The 22,796-nt window shown below is 36.5% G+C and overlaps 1 protein-coding gene across 4 annotated transcripts in view; it reads left to right on the top strand.

The window, feature by feature from the left end:
- Window positions 1-22,796, top strand: part of PCCA (propionyl-CoA carboxylase subunit alpha) — a 403,439-nt gene that overhangs the window by 135,283 nt on the left and 245,360 nt on the right. For all 4 annotated transcript variants that reach the window (XR_003907575.1, XM_029936479.1, XM_029936480.1 and 1 more), the window contains 3 exons: window positions 10,117-10,195; window positions 14,720-14,822; window positions 22,228-22,322. Coding sequence is in view for 3 of the 4 variants with exons in the window: in XM_029936479.1 (XP_029792339.1) it covers window positions 10,117-10,195; window positions 14,720-14,822; window positions 22,228-22,322 (277 nt within the window). In the remaining variant the exon portion in view is untranslated. The remainder of the gene's footprint in view (window positions 1-10,116; window positions 10,196-14,719; window positions 14,823-22,227; window positions 22,323-22,796) is intronic.

Below are 22,796 nucleotides of genomic sequence, written 5' to 3'. Positions count from 1 at the left end.
GTTACACAGAAGGCTCTGTATAACTCTGTATAATGTTTGACAGTAACGTAAAAACATTGAGCCTTTGGTTTTTGTTTGGAAACTTCCGTGTGTGAACCCCTTTGGCCCTAATCTATCAATACATTGAAATGTGCTCAATTTCTGTTCCCCAGAGCAGAGTTAGGGATCTAATTTTTTATTTGCCTGAGTAGAGGGAAATCGGTAGACAAGATCAGTTTTTCTAAAAAGGATAATTGCTTTTCCTTGCCATATCAAAACAAGTGACATTTTGTATTTGTTTACTTTAGCTTATAACATGCCTTGATTGTATCTTTATGTATGCATTATTGGTTCATTCTTACTTAAACTGTATATATATTTCTTTAGTTATTTATATGTGTTGTGTGTGAATAGCCAACATAGGAAGGGCCAACTATCCTGTGCCCATTTCACACTTTTTAAACTTTCCAGTGGGAAAAATTCAGTGATAATAAGGATCACCCACAGGTATCTTTTTTAGAGATTATATAATTATGTATCTATAGTGGTAGTGGACATATGAGTCATTCATAGTTGGACTGCAGTACGTAACATGTTTACATTCTAGTTACTGGATGATTATAGACCCCAGAGAGTACTGATGCAAATGTATATCACCACAGTCTAAATGTGCTAACCCAGAAGGTAATGGCAAAACTAAGTTGATAATGGTAAAACTAACTATGACTAATTTGGGGATACAAATTAGTATATAAGATCAGTAGAAAATGTTATGGCCAAGTATATACAAAGTGAGTAATGCATTGATAGTGGAATTCATTACCTCAGGTTGCTTGAATTTAAACCACCTGTGTGTATACACAATAGGAACTTCTTAGTGTAGCCACGTGCTGTATGGCAGCCACATTTCCCAGCAGACTCAGAATTGTACTTTCTTGGAAAGCTCTAGTAATATGCTAATTTTTATTCGCGTCCATACAGTTGTCATTAGTTCATAAGCACTCTAGTATTCCACATATTTATTGTCTTCCCTTGTGCTTTTAAGCTACACAGACCTTTTCCTTCGTCCTATGTGTTTTCTTCCCAGCAGTCCTTTGGTGGGGCGGGAAGGAGTTCTGTGCCAGCCTCCTCCTTCGGCTCATGGAAGTTCTGCCGCACGCGGTGTGGTGGACCGCAGAGGCAGGAAGTGGAGAGCTTTCAGTGTTGATAGCAGCAATGAGGCTTTTCCCGTGATTCACTGTTCACTATTGTATGTTATTTTGTGGTTTTGTTCTTTGTGCATGATGGTCATCATCTCCCAAATCTTGAATTTATCAACTTCTCCCCATTTCTTGGCTGCTTCCTCTGTTTAAGCTCATGTCACCTCTTATTCTGATCACTGTAATGGCCTTTCAGATCTATTCATGTGCAGTAGGAGGAGTTCTTTTGGAAACAGATTCAGGAAGTTTATTGTGGAAATACACTTGGGACCAATATATGTAAAGGAGTGAAAGAAGCTGGACTGTGAAAGAGAAGTTGAATTGAGTTGAGATGCAGACTCACCCTACAGGGCGCTCTGAATACTGAGTCGGTTTTTTATAACTGTTTCAGACTGGGGCAATGAGATTGAGCCTTTGTAAACCTGTGTCAGCTCACAGTCGGGTGTGAGCTGTCCCTAAGAAGGGGCAAGGCTTTGGGCAGAAAGCTGAGGACAAGTCAGCTGTCCGTTGCCAGCAATACTTGGAGCAGCTGGCAGAATGGCCTAAAGTGGTGATCTGGATTGAAACCCTATTTCGCAGTTTTGATATGTAGTTTTTGTGATTGTTCATTTCTAGGTATTTTCAGATTTTTCTTTTCTTTTCTTCTCTTCCCTTTCCTTTTCCTTTTCCTTTTCTTGATTTTATTTTTAATCTGTATACTCAACATGGGGCCCACAACCCTGGATCAAGAGTTGAATGCTCTGTTGAGTGAGCCAGCCAGGTGCCCCAGATTTCTATTACAGTTTTTGACTGTGATTTTTAAAAATGCATTTTAAAGTAACTGAAAATTTTCTTTTCTATTTTATTGATTTCTTTTTTAATGTTTACTTATTTTTGAGAGAGAGTGAGTGAGTGAAGATGAGCAGGGGAGGGGCAGAGAGAAAGGGAGAGAGAGAAAATCCTAACTAGCCCCATGTGGAGTGAGATCCATGAACTGTAAGACCATGACCTGAGTGGAGATCAAGAATCAGATGCTTAACTGACTGAGCCACCCAAGCGCTCCTTATTTTATTGATTTCTAACTTAATTACTTTATGTTAAGTGAATATGATCTTTTTCATTTAGAATCTTTCTGATTTGATGAGACTTACCTTAAGGCCAAGGAATAAGTCACTTTACATCTTACATCTGTGTCTGAGAATAATTTATATTCTCAAATTATGCTATATTTTATAGATAACCAGTAGATCAACATTACCTATTAGTATGTTCAAATCTTCTAGTGATGTTTTGACTATTTGATCAATTTGTGAAAGAATGGATTTTTTTCATTTTTTCCTTGCTTGTTAGGTTTTGCCTTTGTATATTCTTAAGATTAGTTAATAAGTAATATAACAGTGTAACATGTCTTCTTGGCTAATTTTACTTTTCATCAAAGTGTAGTGACTCTTTTGGCTTTTAAGCTTGGTTTTATGTGATGATGATATGTCTAAGCCAGCTTAATTTAGTCTTGTCTTTGTATGTTCCTCCAACTTTTCAATCAACAAGTGAACCACTGTTTTAGGTTTATCTCTTGTAAGTATATAGACTGGTGTTTATTTTGTTTCTATTCAGATTGGCAGTTTCTTTTTTTTTTTTTTTAAGTTCATTTATGGGGGCGGGGGGGAGAACAAGTTGGGGAGGGGCAGAGAGAGAATCCCAAGTAGACTCTGTGCTGTTAGCATGGAGCCCAGTGCAGGGCTCCTCTCATGAACTGTGAGGTCATGAATTGAGCTGAAATCAAGAGTTGAACGTCCAACCCACTGAACCATCTTGGTGCCCCCGTTTTGCACTCTTTCTTGAAAGATAGTTTTGCTGCGTGTGCAAATCTAGATGGATAGTAGTTTTCTATCAGCACAGTGCTGAAATGTTTGTGCTGTGTTCGGTAGCTGTTGAAGAGATAGCTCTAATTCTTGTTACTTTGTGGCTGTCCTTTATGTCTGCTTCCTAAAATCATTTTTATTGATGTACATTTGATGAAGAATAAAATCTATTTTAAGTGTATACTTCAGGAATTTTAACACATGTAACCACAACTAAAATCTAGAACATTTCTATCCTTTTTGAAAATGCCCCTTCCTCCATTTTACATTTCCACAAACAGGGTTTGAGAGTTCCAATTATTTCAGCAAAATACTTAACATTGCTTGTCTGTTTAACTAGTTATTCTGATGGATGTGTAAGTTTTATTTCAGTGTGATTATAATTATATTTCCTTAATACTTAATACCTAATATGAGCATATTTTCACATGCCTAATGCTTTCACATTCATTAATCTTCTTTTGTGAACTGTCTTTTCAAAATGTTTGCTCCCCTTTAAATGATTAATAGACTTAATTATTTTTAAGCACAGTTTTAGATTTACAGAATAATTGAACAGATCATTGAGTACATGCAGTTCCATATACATCCCCAACCCCAGTACTCTGCAGTTTCCCCAATTGTTAACACTTGGCGTTAGTGTGGCACATTTGTTACAATTAATAAACTAACCTTGATACATTCTTAACTGTAGTCCACAGTTTACAATAAGGTTCCCTGTTTGCATTGTATAGTTCTATGTGTTTTGACAAATGCATAATGACACATATCTACCCATATAGTTTCATATAAAATACTTTCTCTTGTGCTTCATCTTTTCAGCTCTCCTCTCCCTACCTGCAACCCTTGGCACACACTGCTAACTACCTCTACGATGCTTTTGCCTTTTCCAGAATGTCGTATATTTGGAATCATGCAGTATGTAGCCTTTTCAGTTGGGCTTTTTGTCACTCAGCTGTATGTATTTAAAAGTTCCTCCATGTCTTTTTGTGGCTTGATAACTCATTTCTTTTAATTTTTGAATAGTAGTCCATTGTGTCGATATACAACAGATTGTTTATCCATTCACGTTTTGAAAGAGATCTTGGTTGTTTCCAGTTTTTGGCAATCGTGAACAAAGTTGCTGTAAACATTTTTGTGTGCATGTTTTTGTGTGGACATAAATTTTCAGCTCAGTTGGGTATATACCCAGGACTCTGACTACTGGGTTGTAGGGTAAGCTTATTTGCATAAAGTGATCTCTATACGCAACATGGGGCTCAGACTCACAACCCCAAGATCAAGACCAGAGCCACATGCTATATGGGCTGGGACAATCAGGAATCCCATTTCATGGGTCTCTTAATTTTTTATTGGATTGTAAACATTGTAAATGTTATATTTTGTGTTTGGATTTTGTTATCTTTGTGTAAAATGTGTTAAAGTTTATTTTGTTTGATAGGTCAGTTAATTGATGTTCATATTAATACCTTTTAGGTGTTTTGTTTTTGTTTTTTTGAGCTTTCATAGGTCAAGCCTGGCTTTACCTGGTGCTCTGATTCAGCAAGTATATGTTGAGCCGTCTTTTACCTTCCACTCTTCCTTTACTTGAGTTCTTAATTTCATTAAACATCTATGGTTTTTTGGTACAACATAAACATAATGTTTGAGGCTGGAGAGAGAGGTGCAAAAATAAATAGAGAATATTCCAGTGACCACTGTATATCCCGAGGAGACCAACTATAGTGATAGGAGTTGTAGAAGGAGGGCTACTACAGGCCTCCATGAAGAGGTGATGGTAGTTTGTATAAGTGTTATGCTCATGGTGATAAAGAAGAGTGAAGAAATTGGATTTTTTCCTTTATAACTGATGCATCCTATCCAACTCTTACAGTCCCAGAGCCTCTTGCACAGGGTTCCAAGCAGCAGATACAGAAATACTCATGGGAGCTTTGTATGTGTAGATCTGAACCTCTGTTCACAGTAGAACGAATAGTGTGTGTTTATACAGTGAAATGTATTCCAGTACTAAAATAAAGGATTTGCAGGTACTGAAATTAATTAATACCTTTCCTTAGTAAGTACTATTTTGCACTCTCTTCTCCATGCCCTCCTTTAGCCATTGGAGAAATAGTGAGAAGAAGCAAAAATTGTCAGCGTTTTTTAAAACTCATTTTGCTATAAGCAGTATAAAAATTATATAAAGCAAGAATTATTATTACCTTTGAGTGGAATATTATTTGAGTATAGGATATTCAGTTCCAAAGGTTGGTCTATAAATCACCTGCTAGTTATAAACTGAAAATGGCATATTTTTCATGAGGAAATTAAAGGACACCATCTTAAGCAGTCAGATTTCTTCATCAGGAAATGAACAAATGGACTTTTTTTTCTTTCTGGTGTGATATAAGAATTAGGGTACATTTTCAGTTGCATAGTATTAACTTTTTAAAAGTTTTTGAATCTAATAAAGAAACAATCAGGTAAATTGAAATGTAGTACATTGTATACAACAATAGTTTGGACTTTTCAAAATAACACTTTCATGAAGGACATCCCCTCCCACGCATGTACACACAAACTCCAAATCAAAAAGGTAACCTGTGAACTATTTTACATTAAAGTAGAGGAAAGGATTCTAACCAATGCAGTGTGTAATACTTGATTTCCCTGTAATTACAATATACAGCCGTTGTCTGGAGATTTCCTTCCTGGCTGTATGAGGATCCATCCTCCCGCCCCCCATTTTGTTCCCTCTTCTGAGGTCTCATTTTCAGCTCCTATTCTGTCCATCTAGAGGACTGTCCTGCTCTCTGAAATAGCCTTCATTTTCTTTTAGCCTCAAACCCTACTTTTAGGCAATAAAGGCCTTTCTATTAATTATAAATGTTTTCCAACTGTTTTTAAAAGAAGATTCCCCTGACCCCCTCCCAAAAGAAATCATATGTTCTCTTTGATGCTGGAGAAATTTCTGATTTGCTCTATCAAATTAGAAATAGAACATTGCCCAAGGAATTCTTCACTTTTCACGTTTTTTCCCCCACTTTTCATCTCCATCAGTCATCCTATGAAATATTAATTCTAGAAACTGAAAGTGAAAAACCACATAAAATTCTTTATTTTTTGACTGTTGAATCATGAAGGTTTCATTTTTCAGCTTTAAGTTACCAGATTACGCTGACTCTAGGGGCAGATTTTGCTTGAAGGAGGAGGTTATGTATTGTGTCATATATGGGTCAACATGGTGCTATCAGTTGGTCAAAAATAAAAAAGCTTCTTTGACCTGTAATTTATAACAAAATGGGAAAGTGCCTAAGTAAGCTCCCAGAATCTTCCTTCCTTTCCTCATCCTCCATACCCACACTATCAACAAGTCAAGCTGACTATCTCTAAAACAAACTGTAAGCCTTTGTTTCTTCCAGCCATGTCCAGAGCTCAGCTGGCTCACCCCTGGAACATTGCAGAAGCTTCTTACTCAGTCTCCCTTGCCCCCCTTTGTCCATGGATAGTTCATCCCGTGTGGAACAGCCAGAAGTGATCTTCACAAACCCAACATGAGGTCGCTGCCCTCTCCTGTATAGCCTTTCCAACTCGTTCCTTCTAGCACGAATGTTCCTCTCTCACTGATTTCCACAGGGCTGGCTCCAGCTCTGTCAGGTTTCAGTGTCAGTATCTGTTTTCTCAGAGGAGGCTTCAAGGAAAAAGACCCTGATCACCCGAGTCACATCCTTCTGTTGTCTTTATTGTACTCCCTGCCCCCTTACGTTTTTTCCCGTCTATTCATATTTATGCATGAGTGTGCATGTTTAGGTGCATGTATGCTTACACATCATTCTCCACTAGATGGTAAGTGCCCTGAGAGCAGAGAACTGGCTGACTTGTTTATCTTTGTATCCCCCAGAGCCAGACTGGTGCTTGGCACATAGTGTTTACTGAGTGTATATTTTTGAGCTGATGAATGACAATTTGGTAGAGAGTTAGAAAGACAGGATTGCTCTTTTGTGGTGGAAAGTAAGACCTGCTATTGATGCGGGGGTGAGGGGGGGGGAAGGAGACCAGACCTACCCTTGAAGTTTGAGGACAGAAAGGTAGGAATAGTGCTTTGGTAACCTGCATTTCTGTATTTTCTTAAAGATTTAGTTTTTTCTCATGTAGTATTTAGTCGGTTTCTTTTTGGAAGCCTTAGGTGGAAGGGAAATCAAGAATGGAGACTCCCTGCATGTTGGAGTAGAGCTTGTTTGCAGGAGCGTCACGTGAATCTCTGGGTGGTGAGGTCAGGTAGTGGGAGTAGGCATCCAGTGAGAGGCTAAGAAACTTGTGGAAGAACTTGCCAACAGCACCAGGACCTGAGGTATCTTGGGTTTTTTTTTTTTTTTTTTTTAAAGCAGTCTTTTCATACCAAGAGATCTTCTTTCAGAAACCTTGGAGAATTTTGTTTTGTTATGAGGGAGGTTTTTCTGTTTCAAATCTATGACAACCAAGGAAGAAAATATTAAAGAACTGCATCACAGACAAACACTGGAGTGAATACTCCAGAACAGAATGGAACAGACAGAACATTAGTGGAAAAGTGAGGGAGTGGTGATAGCCATAAACCTATTTTGGATTTTTCCAGGAATGTCTATTTTGGTTGAATCTTTTTTTACCTTTTTCTTCCAGTTCCTGCCCCCCCTGACTTACCCAATTAGAGTTTCAGAGACACAATAAGAAAGTAGGGATGAGGGACTGGGCTTTTTGATATTTAACATCATCTGTGTGGAATATTGTTTCCCCCCTTCTTTAAAAGGCTACGTCTAGTTTCTGCATGGCATGGTGACAGCATAAAAATATGTTCTGTCTGAAATTTAATGACTTCCTTGGCATAGAAGTGGGATATAAGACCTTAGCTTTATATTATTTCCAATTATTGTTCAGAAATTAGATTGAGTTGGTGACTGTAATATCATCAGTTTCTTCCTCCTTCCAAAGTTAGTTTCATCAGAGAATCTTGTCTTCCTGGGTTATATGTATTGCCAGGTCTCCTGCGGCATTGCCTCCTTTTGGGGGGGACCATATATAATTGCCTTATTCTGTATTGCCCTGTGCCTAGTGACGACGCAGCTTTTCAGAGCATATAATAATTTCTTATTGACAAATTACTTTTTGTGTTTTGTTTCCCCTCTAGTTCCTTGTGACCAAGGACACTTCCCCAGTCTTATTTTGAACCAGGGTCCATAATAAATAAGATGAGATTAATAGTGAAATTAGAATAACTGTAAATTTCCTAATCCTCAGAGGGAACTGAAAAAGAGATATGGGATATAGTTAGCTTACCTCTTGTGGTTTCCTGTTTGTATGGATAAATCATTTTGGATGGTGAAGTGATAACATGTTTTTTTGGGTATGGATCCATTTATTTAAATTTTTGATTTAAATTTTATTTAAATTTTAGTGATTTCTTAGACATGCCAATTTCTAATTTTTAGGTATTATTTCTTCACTGTTCCAAAAACAGGCTGATTCTTGAATGATTTCAATCTGATTCCTTTATGAGACATTCCTTGTGAGGCCACAGCGTGGAAGGAGACAAATACTCCTTCTTTTCACTCCCATGCAGGATCTGTGGCATGCAAAAGTGTGAAACATATTTTCCCCCTAATTTATGTTTTCATTTCTTTTTCTCTTCTGCCATTCCACAGATCCTCTACAGCTGGGTTATTTTAGTCGTTCCTTAAGCCCATCCCATGCTCCCCTGCCTGTTTTGGTCCTGCTATTCCTGCCTAAAATGTTCAAATCCCACTCTTCCTTCCTAGCTTCCTGGAAATGGCCCTTGCTGGAAGATGATTTCCTTAATCGCTTTCCTCTTACCTTCTTATACTTCTCTCTTCTGAATTCCCAGTGATAGAATTATTTGGGTATGTTCCTTCTCTCTTCCTGGATTCTGACACTCCCCAAGTGAAAATAGTATGTTGTTAATCTTTCTACTCACTGCTTTTAAAATGCTGTCCCACATAAATATAACCAACGTGAGAATTTTAAAAATTGAATGAATTATGAAACACTTAGAAAGCAAGTGCCATTTTAACTATGTTGAAGTTAAGAGTAATGTTTTGTGGCTTAAGGGCTAAAGGTCTATGACATTTCGCCTTCTCTTTCTTTTCCTCTAAGATCCTATGGCTAGAGTGTAGTGCTGTTAGAGCATCACAGGCCAGGAAGAGTCTTCTAAGTGCTCACTGATCTTTTCTTTCTTCAGAAAAGATCATAAACAAGTGGTCTCAGACATGAGTGTATCTACTCTGTTTTCGGGGAAACCTCTACGCAAGGAGACTTTTATAACTTTTCTTGGTAACTCAAGCTGTCAAAAGCCTTATAATAATCTAAATACTTATTAAAACAACAATCTTATGATTTCATTTTCTCTTAGAAAACTTTAGCTGCAGATGTCGTTTGTTTGGGTCTTAGTTTGTGTTTCCGTCACACTTGCTAGCATGCACATTCCCTGTTGAGCCAGTGGGATGGTGCAGTAGCCTCTCCGTTGATAGGCGAGTCCTGGACCTTCTGCTTTGCCCATGATAGAATAATGTGACTTGATTTCTCCCCAAATCATTGTGTCAGTTTTTGCTGATAAAAGCTGCAGGGGTTCCCTGTGACTTTTCAGATGAAAACGCCTCAAATACCTGTAAATCATTCCTTTTGAAAATGGGAATTTAATTTGTTATGCATGCAAATAGTACGCGGGGGGGGGGGGGGATAGTGTGTGTGTGTGCAGGCGCGCACGTGTCAATGTCATAAAAGTTGCTGCTTCTATCTTTGGTTAGTACTATATGTGCTTCAATATGTGCTTCAATTTTTGGAACCCATTGTCGATTAACTTATTTGTGTTTACTTCGTTTCATTTTAATTGTGGGGGAAGTGTTATATTTATTGATCCAAATAGTCTTTCTTTCAATGAGCATACTCTCATTTTTAAAATACATATGAGACCATTACACTGGTGTTATTTTTTTGACTCTAAAGAAAGGAACTTTTAAATAAATTAGTTATTGTCTTCTGCGTTATTGAACATGTGGTCAGTTGTCATGTTCATGCATCCAGATGATCAAAGTCTGAACTTCTGTTTAATTCTTCCCTGCTGTTAGGCTACCCTGTCATGATCAAGGCCTCAGCAGGTGGTGGTGGGAAAGGCATGCGAATCGCCTGGGATGATGAAGAGACCAGGTGAGGTGCTGTCCAAAATCTACTTTTGATGAAAACTGCAGCTACTGGAGTTTTTATTAAACTGACAAGTAAACAGATACCAAAAGTATAACGGAATAATTACAATAACCGCCTAATTTTTATTCTTTTAGATGGGAAAAATGGAGATTATGCAGAAAACTTCCTTGTTTATATATTGATGATGATTGTTCTATTATAGAAAAGTTTTTTCTTTCTTATGCATTAACGAAGGATTGTCTTTTTAAAAATTACAGTCACGATTCTATTTTCTAGGCTAAAGCTACCAACATTTGATGTATATTCTGAGTGTGGTCACAGGATTTGGAGCAAACATATTTAAAGGCAGTTACGATTTCATTTGTGCATTAGTATGTACTTGCTTTCTATTGCTTGTCTATAAAAATAGTGAACTACTTTGATAATTTTATACTGCGGCATATATTTCCTTTTGAATTGGAAACTACTAAATGTCCTTTATATGCAGTGCACTGTGTTGTAGATGTAAACCAGTTTTTTATTAGTAGTTTCAGAAATCGAAAGTAACTTTTAAAACCAGATTAAAAAAATCCAATGCATTGGTGACATCATGGTGATTAAAAAATAACTTTTTAGAAAAACTGCCTAGGACAAGCAGGTTTTAGGCATTTCTGTTTAGGTTGGTGTTTTTATGGATTTTCAAATATGGCTGAAGAGATTTTTTTTTTTTGAGGGTTAGAGGGGACAAATAAAGAATTATTGTGTTGTGTTGTGTTGTTTTTGGTGCCCTTTTTCTACTCAGAAGTAATGTGGTCTTCCAGATGGTTCTGCTTTCTCCGGTTCCTCCTCGCTCCCCCATATCTCTCTAAGACAGAAGACTGGAGCAGTTGTCGTGAAAGTTGTTCAGTACAAACCTAATTCAGAAATTAGGTTCTAAAGTGAACAAGTAAGGTAAAAATTTCCTCAAGACAATTTATTACCCTTTAAAATCTTATGGGAAGACCCCAGGTTGCACACTTGCACAGATGATTTTACCTCTAAAGGAAAATTATCTCAGAACACCATTGTTTCTTTGGTTGAGCATCAGAGAAAGTAATTGGTTGTGTTGTGGGGTGATAAGAGATGGCATATACTTTTTAAACCCCAGTCTTGGGGCCCCTGGGTGGCTCAGTTGGTTAAGCATCCAACTTTGGCTCAGGTTATGATCTTGCAGTTTGCGGGTTCAGGCTCTGCGTAGGGTTCTGTGCTGACAGCTCAGAGCTTCAGATTCTGTGTCTCCCTCTCTCTGCCCCTCCCCTGCTCATATTCTGTCTCTCTCGCCAAAAAAACAAAACAACAAGAACAATAACAACAAAAAACATAAAACCAAGAACAAAACCCCGCAGTCGTCCCCCTGAGTGACACTGGTACAGAGCCTGACTCAGTAATAAACTCATTGCATGGACTGACAATAGTGCTTGCGGATCTGTGTGATAGGCACTGTTTTAGTAATGTTCCAGGAATACAGACAAAATAATCCTTTCCTCCATGCAGTTTATATACTGGATCTGGAGTTCTTAACCTTTGAGTTCCCAGTCCCAGGAAATTCAGGAGAGGCTTATGCATCTGAATGAGGGGGGAAAAAAGGACCCATTTCTTTCACTAGCTTCTAATGGGGATTTAGTGTTTCCTCCAATATAGGCCACAAAGTACAATAGTGGTATTATCTTTAGAACTTGGTACCACTTGGAAGTCACACGTTACCAGATTATAGTTGTTGAAGATATCTTTTAAGTAACAGTGATTATTACTAGATTTGTTGGAGCTTATTATGAATAAAGAACCCTATGTATTATATCCCAAATTTGTTTTTAAAAATGTTTTGATGCCTGTATTTCAGTATAATTTGTTTTGTGTGCAGTCGTATGTGTTTTCTTTTTTGCACTTTAAGTCTTATTTTTGCAAGAGGTTCATGTGTTGCATGATTTTGCAAAAGAGATATGTAGCATAAATACATGCAGTAGGAGACACCACCGTGGCCATCGTTGGAAAAGACAATCTGCTACAGCTTCTTGGTAGGAAAGAATAATGTAATAAAGATATTAAACACAACTTAACAGTTCTGTAAGAGATGTGTATTTTACAGACGTTAACTTTTTTCTGTTTTCCTCTCTCGTATGGCATTTACATAGCAATTTCACTGAAAGGTTTAGCACATATTTTTCATTCTTCTTGGGATGTCAGATTTCTTATCCATCATTTCTCCAGGGCTCACTGTTAGTAACATATTCTTTTATGGTGAAGATAACTCTTCAATTTCTAGGCCTGGAGATTTGCTGTGCTGCTATTAACCAAAAGATTTTAATTTAGCTTTCAGTATTTTTAGAAAAGATCCCTTTAAATGGTACATTGGTTCAAAATATGTTGATAAAATTAATAAAAATAAGTACACCCATAAATATCTAAAATATTGCTCTCACTTTAATAAATCATATCTGAAACTTTGTTGAGATTAATAAAAGTATAACACTATTTGATTTAATGATAGATGTTCCTTATTTTAAAAAGTTCCTCTGTATCCCGTTACTTTGGAAGAATTGAAAATATAGAAAAATTCAGAGAACAGCCCAGAAAACATCTATATAGTTTTCTTTTATAGTCACCAGTTGTTAATAGGCTACACTGCATCTACTCCTTGCCTTCTGCCTTCTTAAGGAAGAAGTATTTTTCGCATACTCCATAAAAAATTTTAGCCTTCTCTGGAAGGAATATCTGGTGGCCATTAATAATTGCTTTATTATTTTATCCAGAGGAGTGTCTTCCTCCTGTAACATCTTGCCTGTGTGTAGCATTTATGGCTTGTTGTAGAATCTTTAGAACATCTGAAAGATTAAAAATAAATAGTGTTATTGTATATTAAATTAGGGGGAGGATCATGAAGGTCTTGGAGGTAGACTCAGGTATTTTCATAATAGCCTCTGGCTTTCTTTTTTCTATCCACGTTTCAATGAAGTATGGCATGACTGGAAAATTGATCACGTCTGCATTATGGAGTACCCCTGCTAGACTTTGAGGACTGTGAGAGCAGTTTCTGCTTCAGTTTTGAATTCCTGTCACCTAAATACGCACCAGGCACATGGTTTCATGATTAGTAAATATTTATTGAATGTGTAACTTAGTGTAACAAATGATGTTTTTAATGCAGTTTCCATGAACTCCAAAATATCCTTGTGATGCTTTCAGAATTGATAAGTTATGTGGGTGATTTTGATTTTTTACCTTTAGTATTCTTGGTTTAAATGCAAAATGTAAGCTCTCAGTCATTAGAACAGAGACAAGAGCCTTGTTTTTTCTTTCCGAATCATCATATCCCATCTAATAAAAAGTTGGTTATATGGTATTGAAAACAGTAATTCATTGTGGTTTAGTTTCTTTGAGCTTTGCAGTCTCCTGAGATCTAAAAACTCCATTCCCCTAAATCAAAGAAGTAATAGAGGACTAAGAAAACCTGATACCTTTTCCCTCAGAACTCTGAGAAACAGGAATTGTTGCAATATGTTTTGAATTTATCTTCTGGTCATTGTTTACTTGCAATGTTGTATTTTTTTAAGCACGAAAACAAAAGTATTTATTTCTGATATTGCCCGATAGAGCATTTGCAAATTAAAAGATTGGAAGAATTTTAATATTATATTTAAGTAAAGATACTTAATCTGAAGATTAAGAAACTATTAATAATGTGTAAAAAGAATTAACCTTTATATTCTGAATATATCAATGAGTGGAAAATAATATACTCTTTTAGTTTTAGGTAAGCAAGTGTGAGTTTTTAATAGACTGACAGAATGAGCCCAAGTGTATGAATTTAGTGGACATATTTTAATTATAATGATTTAAATTATTACAGTTTGGGAATAAAACATATAAACCAATAATTCTGTCTATAAATTGTACTTTTCTAAGTATTAATTTTGAACAGGTTCAGAAATGACCAAGTTGTCATGACCTATATGGGTGTGTAGAGGACAATTACATTTAAAGTGTGTATTTAAAATATCCTGAAGCGTTCTTAAGGATCCTCCTGCTCTGTGTTCAGTTTCACAGAGTATTTTGCTGTAGTTTTGCCCCAGTTGTGCTGTTGGCCGGTTTGGCCCTTTGCATTTTTGTGTGCATATTCTGACTCTTGAATCAAATGGACATACATTTTTCTATTTTTGTTTTAGTAATAGAATAAAAGTATATTGGGGTTGAGGAACTGGAATTTTATGTGATTTGTGTGGTTTATTAAAAATATCTAATTTTTCATGGTTGATGAACTAGGTACTCGTAGTCCTATTTCATTTATAAAATCTAGGATCAGAGAAATTAAATCACTGAACCCACGTCACTGAGCTGATGAGCATAAGACTTAAGGATCACCGCAAGTCATTTCCAGTATTTGTGCATTAAGGGAATATTTCCTTGCTTTGTTCATAAGTAAGCGACGATAAGTATTTAATTACTTTGTTTTCTTTTAGATTGAGGGCTGTATTTGTTTTCTTAGTTTGATCTTTTTTTTATTTTTTCCAGGGATGGTTTTCGTTTTTCATCTCAAGAAGCTGCTTCTAGTTTTGGTGATGATAGATTACTAATAGAAAAATTTATTGATAACCCTCGTCATATAGAAATCCAGGTTGGTACATTTTAAGATGTTTTCTAATTATGACTTTAAAATAACATCATGTATTCCTGTTGGAAACACATCCTTTCTTCCATTTAGAATGATTGTGAATTGTTCTGATATGTTTCAATAACTTCAAAATAGAGAATGTACATAAATTGATCACTTGCCTTTTGAATTGCATATACTTTTTGTCAAAGCACCAGAATGTTGGTCAACATAGGGAATGATATAAAAATCCTACAGGAAGAAGCAGTCCCAAGATGGACCAGGCTGAATACATTGTACCCAGAGGCTCATTCAGCCCCGTTCTGAGACTGGGCCATTTCAGAGCTGGCTTTTTTTTTTTTTAAGTACTTGGTCTGGACTTCTATTATTTCGGTTCACTGAATGTCCGCATGGCCCACTGAGACAGGCATTATTCTAGGAGCTGATAGTAGATGAGTAAATAATTTCCTCTACTCAGGTTAAGATTTTAATCCCAACTGCTAAAGTGGTTGTGGGAGGTGTGGATTTCAGCAAGACAAAATGGGTTTTCTGAAATAGCACACAAAAGATGATGATGTGTCCCAAATTTTCATTTTTGTCAGAAATGTGTTCATGCTATTTTACACATTAGGGCTATGAATGGAATTAAAATTGACAAAATATAAATATCAAAATTGAAATCATACTGAAATTTAAGTATAGTTTTCCTCATTTCAGTGTGAATAGAGAACTAGAAAACTAAGAAGTTATTTGCTGCCCTTGCCCCTTCTGATGGGGCATAATAAAAGTCCTAGATTCTGTCATTGTGGGTTGTTAAAGTTTAATTACCATTTTAAATAGATATTATTTATGACTAGAAAATTTCGTCTAGATCTTCAAATTTTCCAGAGTGGGAAAAATATGGAAACATACATAATCTGTTAGTAGTTTTAAAATGTTGAACGTAATGTATTTCTTTAAGTTAGCAGGATTTTTTGTTGTTGTTCGTTTTTTGTTTTTAGATACTATAAATTGAGATTAACGCATCTCTTTAGTAAAGTCCACAAGTCTTGGGTGCATGTCAATAAAATTCTTGTGCACACACGGAAAGCTGTATGACAACCATCCAGATATAGATAGAGAGCACATTCTCTGTGACATTGGAAGATTTCTTCACACCACTTCCCAGCCAGCCCCTGCACTTGCCTACCAAAGTGCCTGATGTTCTGACCTCTAACACCACGGATTATTTTTGTTCTTAAACTTCATATAAATGAAATCATACAGTACGTACTTTGCTTCTTTCACACAATATCATGTCTTTGAGATTCTTCCATGAGGCTGTGTGTTATTTGTTCATTCTAAGAAATCATTCTGTGGGGGCACCCGAGTGTCTCAGTTGGCTGAGCGTCTGACTCTTGATTTCGGTTCAAGTCATGATCCCAGGGTCGTGGTGATCGATCAAGCCCCACATCAGGCTTCATGCTGAGCATGGGTCTTAAGATTCTCTCTCTGCCCATCTCCCTCACTTTCTCTCTCTCTCAAATAAATAAAAGAATAAAAAATAAATTTCTTTGTGATATTTGATTGTTCAGATAACCTGCAATTTATCCATTTTCTTGTTGGCAGGTCTTCAGGTTGTTGCCAGCTTTTTAATGCTATGCATAAATTACTATGTCTTTTCATGGACATATGTATTCTTTCAGATATGAGGAGAAATAATACTGGATTACTAGTAATGTTTAGTTCTAGTAACTACTGTAGTTGTCATATATATACATATATATATATATGTTCTTTATTTTTTATACAAGTTTTTTTTAGTGTTTATTTGAGGGTGGGGAGAGAGAGAGAGAACAAGTGGGGGAGTAGCAGAGAGAGGAAAACAGAGGATCTGAAGCGGACTCTATGCTGACAGCAGGGTCTGATTTGGGGCTTGAATTTATGAACTGTGAAGTCATAACCTGAGCTGAAGTTGGATGCTCAACCAACTGAGTCCCCTAGGCATCCCATATTTATATATATATTTTAAGTAAGCTTCACTCTCGGTGGGGGGTTGGAACTCACAACCCTGAGATCAAGAGTTGCATGCTTCAGCAAGTGAGTCAGCCAGGTGCCCTTGTACTTTATATATTTTGGATATTATTAACCCCTTATTAGATGTATCATTTGTAAATATCTTCTCCCACTCAGTAGGTTGTCTTTTTGTCTTGTTGATGGTTTCCTTTGCTGTGTGAAAGCCTTTTATTTTGGAGTAGCCCCACTAGTTTAATTTTGTTTTTGTTTCACTTGCCTTAGGGGGCATATCTAGAAAAATGTTTCCTGTGGCTGATGTCAGAGAAATTACTAGAATTTTATGGTTTCAGGTCTCAAGTTTAGGTCTTTAATTCATTTGGAGTTTATTTTTGTATATAGTATTAAAAAGTGGTCCGTTTTCAGGGAGTCTGGGTGGCTTAGTTTTCAGCTCAGGTCATGATCTCATGATTCATGAGTTTGTGAGCCCGCATCAGGCTCTGTGCTTGCAAGGGGGGAAGCCTACTTGGGATTCTGTCTGTTCTTCCTCAGCTCACATGCCCGCTCCCCCGCCCCCGCCCCATCTCTCAAAATAAATACACTTAAAAAAAAAAGTGATCCAGTTTCATTCTTTTACATCTAGCTGTCCAATTTTAGAGCACCATTAACTGTGTACACTGTCTTTTCCCCATTGTATAGTTTTGCCTCCTTTGTCATAGGTTAATTGACCATAAAATCATGGGTTTATTTCTGGGCACTCTGGTCAGTTCTATGGATCTCTGTGTCTGTTTTTGTGCCAGTACCACACATTTGTAGTGTGTCTTGAAATCTGGAATTGTGATATCTTTAAGCTTTTTTGTTCTTAAAATTGCTTCGACCATTCAGTCTTTGGCAATCCCATACAAATTTTAGGATTATTTGTTTGTAGTCTGTCAAGAATGCTGTTCATATTTTGATAGGGATTGCACTAAATTTGTAGATGGCTTTGGGGTACTAAGGATATCTTAACAATATTCTTCCAATCCATGAGCATGGAATAGCTTTACAGTTGTTTGTGACATCTTTAGTTTCTTTCATCAGTATTTAAGTTTCCAGAGTAAAGATCTTTCATCTTCTTGGTTAAATGTATTCCTAAGTATTGTATTATTTTTAGTGCAATTATAAATGGAATTGTTTTCTTAATTTCTTTTTCTGCTACTTCATTATTACCATACGGAAATGTGGCTGATTTCTGTATATTAATTTTATATCCTTCAGCTTTACTGAATACATTTATTACTTCTAATAGTTTTTATTTTATTTTATTTTTTTGGTGGAGTCTGTAGAGTTTTCTATGTATAGTGTCATGCATTTGCAAATAGTGCCATTTTAACTTCTTCCTTACCAGTTTGGATGCCTTTCATTGTCTGATTGCTGTGGCTGTGACTTTACACTTTATTGACTAAAAGTGACAAGAATAGGCATCCTTGTCTTCTTTTTGATTTTGAGAAAAGTTCTCAGTTTTTACCATTGAGTATGGTGTTAGCTGTGGGTTTTTTGCATCTGGCCTTTATTATGTTGATGTACGTTCCCTCTAAACCCACTTTGTTAAGAGTGTTTATCATGAATAGATGTTGAATTTTGTCAAATGCTTTTCTGTATCTGCTGAGATGATCATATGATCTTTTTCCTTTATTTTGTTAATGTGGTTATCACCTTGATTAATTTGTGAATATTGAGCCATCCTTGCATCCCTGGAATAAATTCCACTTGATCATGGTGAATGGTTCTTTTAATGTATTGTTGAATGTGAAGGCCATCTTTGGATGTGAGCTCCCACAATCTATCCTCCAGGCCCTAATGTTTGTGTCCTTCCATAAGTAGAATATAAACATTTTCTTTTCAAGATGAGAATCTCTTTTTCAAACTTGGCCGAGCTATGGATGAGACTTCTTATGTGTAGTTCCTTAAAAGCAGTTCTTTTGATGCAGAGATCTCTGTATTTTAAAGACTGTATAATGCCTGCTCATCAAACTTACGATGATGAGAAAAGGATATGACACTGCAATAAATAACCACATTCAACAAGGTTAAAAAAAAAAAACCCAAACAGGAGCCACACAGTATTTATTGGCTGTTATTTTGGTTTTTGTTTGTTTGTTTTTTGAGAAAGATACAGAGAGCAAGAAGGGGAGGGGTATAGAGAGAGGGAGACAGAATCTCAAGCAGGCTACACGGTGTTAGCACAGAGCCCAGTGTAGTGTTCGAACTCACTAACCATGGGACCATGACTTGAGCTGAAACCAACAGTTGGACTCTTAACTGATTGAACCACCCAGATGCCCCAGCTCTTATTTAGTATTTGAAAACCAGCAGTTGAGGTTGAGAGCTCTCATAGGAGATTTTTTTTGGTTGTAATTCTTGGTGAAAAATGATGGCAACTTGGGCCATGATGGAGGAGATGTGATTGGCTTCTGGATACTTTGTGAAGGTAGACCAGATTTTCCATCAGATCAGATGTGATGTATAAGAGAAAGTATAAGGCATCAAGGATGGCTTTAGGGTTTGGGCTGAGGAATTAGAACACTGGGACTCTCTTTCACTGAGGAAGGAAAAACTCTGAGAGGTGCATGTTTTGGTGAGGAAATCAAGGTGTGATGTTGAATAAATCACAGTTGAGGTATCAAACTGTAGGTGCTGAGTAGATGACTAGATATTTAAGTCTGTACTTTAGGGGAGTTACTTGAGCTGTCTTTCCTGTAAGATCTTACAGGCAAAAATAATTTCCCCTTCTTTGTATTCCCCATCTGTCACTTATTTGTGCTATTAGAATACTTTTTATTTTATCTTTTTCTGACCTTTCCAATAGACCAAGAAGTCCTTGAAGGCAGTTAGTAGGTCTTACTCATTTTTGGTTCCAGCAACCAGGCCAATGTCTTTCACATTACTAATACTCTATAAATATTTGTCAAATTGTGGTAAGTAATTATATATCTACATCAGCTTTTAGTTTATTTTCATTAGCCCATGGCATATAATCTAGGTGAGAAAGTGTCTCCTAATAACTTAAATAGGTAACAGAGATGTTGCTAGGTATCTGATCTGTGCTTGGAGGTTTTTTAATTATTTTCCTCAATTTGTATATATTCGTTTATATGAGGTGATTTGTGCACACAGTAAAGGATATTCAATGAAAAGTGAGCATTCCTTTCACCCTTGTCTCCAAGTCCCCTGGTTTCTGTCCCTAGAAGCAGGCACTGTTACTGGTTTTGAATATCCTGCCATGGAGTCTGAAGTATATATACACGTATCGCTTAGTATTTTTACATGAGCGGTCACAGACTGTGTCCTCTCTTGTCCCAAAGCTGTGCACTGGTGTTGGCCATGGCACAACTTTGGTTGGTTTAAACCCATGTCCCTCAACCTGGGCACTACTGGAATTTTGTGGTTTGGATCCAGGGATGCTAAATAGCTTGCATTATGTGGACACACTGTTAGCATGAAGCATTTTTTAGTAAGCAGTATATCTGGAAAACTTTTCCACATTGAGTACCTGCATATTGGTAAAGAGGCTATATTAAAAGTTTTGTTGTTGTTTTTAACATTTATTTATTTTTGAGAGATAGAGCATGAACATGGGAGGGACAGAGAGAGAGAATCCAAAGCAGGCTCCAGGCTCTGAGCTGTCAGCACAGAGCCCTATGCGGGGCTTGAACCCATGAGCTGTGAGATCATGACCTGAGCCGAAGTTAGCCTCTTAACTGACTGAGCCACACAGGCGTCCCCGTTTTTGTTGTTTTTTTAAAATCATGGTGGGGGCACCTGGCTGGCTCAGTCAGTGGAGCATGCAACTCTTGACCTCGGGGCAATGAATTCGAGCCCCACATTAGGTGTAGAGATGACTTAAAAAAAAAAAAAAACAAAAAACCCAACCCTCATGATGTATTTAAGGATTAACTTCCTTTACAAGTACTTTTTATTGATATCGTCTGGTCAGTTAGTTTCTTCATTTATTTAATGGAATAAATGCTTCTTAAATTAGTTTTGTTTAATGCTTAGGAAATGACAAGACTTTATAAGAAGAACTAGGAGACTACACAGACTTCAGGGAAAAATAGACGTGATTCTGTATATGAATCTAATATGTTATAGTTAGAAATACTTGTGAGAATTCTTGGTTATGGCTTAATTTCTTGGAGGCAAAGTCTGCCTTCACTTCCTTGTCAACTAGAATGAAAAGTAGAATAAATTTAGTGTTAAACTATTTTTCAGATGTGCTTCGTGCAGTCACCTTTGAGTCTTAAAAATAAAATTTGAAATTTTTGATATTTTATTACTGTAGTGTTTTTCTTTTGCTTGGATCATTCTTGAGGTTTAAATAGGTCTTATTCCTAAAAATTAAGTTTGCATTCATATGTTAACTACTCATTTAATAGTTTGTCACACAGTTGCTATAACTATGATCTTTTTTAATTTTCATATTTTCTGCAGGTATATAAAATATTATGCTATCTGCTATTTACAATGCATAAGGAAGCAAACTGACTTGCCCAGAGAAATGAGTTAAAATTATTGCCTAGCCTAAGCCTTCTAGAGTAGATTTTACTTCTTTGAACTTAATGTATGTGTTCCATAATAGGTATCTACTCTTTAATCATGAAAATATATTAATCGGTTCCTAAAAGCAAAAATTTTGTCCAAAAATATTAACCAAGAGCATGTTTTAGGGTTTCCAGATTTAGCTGATAAGATACATGTTAAATTTGAATTTCAGATAAACAGTGATTTTTTAAATTTTGAAGTGAAGGTATGTTCTTGTAAGTATTTGGGACCTATTTTTATTAAGATTTTTGGTTGTTTATTTAAAATTCAAATTCATCTGGGTGTTCTGTTATTTTATCTGGTAATTCCAGCTCATTTTTCAGTATTACAAATGGGAAAAATGATAATGTTAACCCCAGACTTTTTATTACTTTCTATAACAAAAATAAAGCACGGTAAAAACATCCATATATAAATAACAGATTACATATTGGATGTAAATAAAATAGCCTTTCTTGATCAACAGATATTTAATGATACTAAAAACAAACAGATAGTTGTAATAACAGTCATGGTTTTCCTAAGTCATCACTGATCCCTAGAATGTATCAACACTCAGAGTCCTTCACCAAATTTGTACAATTGATGGGATTTTTTTACACAGTACATTGGAAATGTAACATAAGAATTTTTTTCCCCCTCAAGTCTTTTAAAACATTTTAGTGAGTTTTGGAGTTGTAAATAAAGTTTTCATCTATTAACACCAACCAAAAGAGGAACATATTTGGGAGGTACGTGTTCTGTGAGGTCCGCGTGGTAAGAACCAGTGGTTGCTGCGTGGTGAGAGTAAATGTTAACTGGGTGCATGCTTGATAGGTTATGGCTGATACTTTTTCAAGTGGTATTACTCTGTCAGGTTTTAGGTGATAAACATGGGAATGCTTTGTGGCTCAATGAAAGAGAATGCTCAATTCAGCGAAGAAATCAGAAAGTGGTGGAGGAAGCACCCAGGTAAGAGTTTCTCTCAATGAGCATTTATAATAGGCTGATTTTGCTTCTTACATTTGTTTCCCATTTTACTGGCTAAAATTGCTTTAATAGCAGTTCAGGAGATACTGTCATTGGTAGATGCTATGATATATGTTTTTATAATTAACGTTTTGCCACTTGATCTTCCTCAGTATTTCGAGTGCATGACGCGTTAGAGAGTTCTTGGGAAAGAAAGGTGGGGTTTGTCAGAGGAGAGAGTTGGGTGGATAGCTCACTATGACTTCCAGAGGCTTCTAGGTAATAGAGACCCTGCTCGTGTTTTCAGTCATGTGGAATGTCCACGATCTTCTGTTGGTGAAAGTTTCATAAAGTTGATCGTGTAGTTTTTAAATTTATCCTGCCATGAAGAGGCTTCTGGAGCACGACTTTTAGAAATTCCTTGATTTATCAGCACTATTTCGGGTACTTCTCCAAGCCACCCTTAGATGTGTTTAG

This window comes from Suricata suricatta, chromosome 4, assembly GCF_006229205.1.
Source record: "Suricata suricatta isolate VVHF042 chromosome 4, meerkat_22Aug2017_6uvM2_HiC, whole genome shotgun sequence".
Taxonomy (NCBI): domain Eukaryota; kingdom Metazoa; phylum Chordata; class Mammalia; order Carnivora; family Herpestidae; genus Suricata; species Suricata suricatta.
Note: the sequence above shows the minus strand (reverse complement) of the source record. Positions and strands in the feature narration are given on the sequence as shown.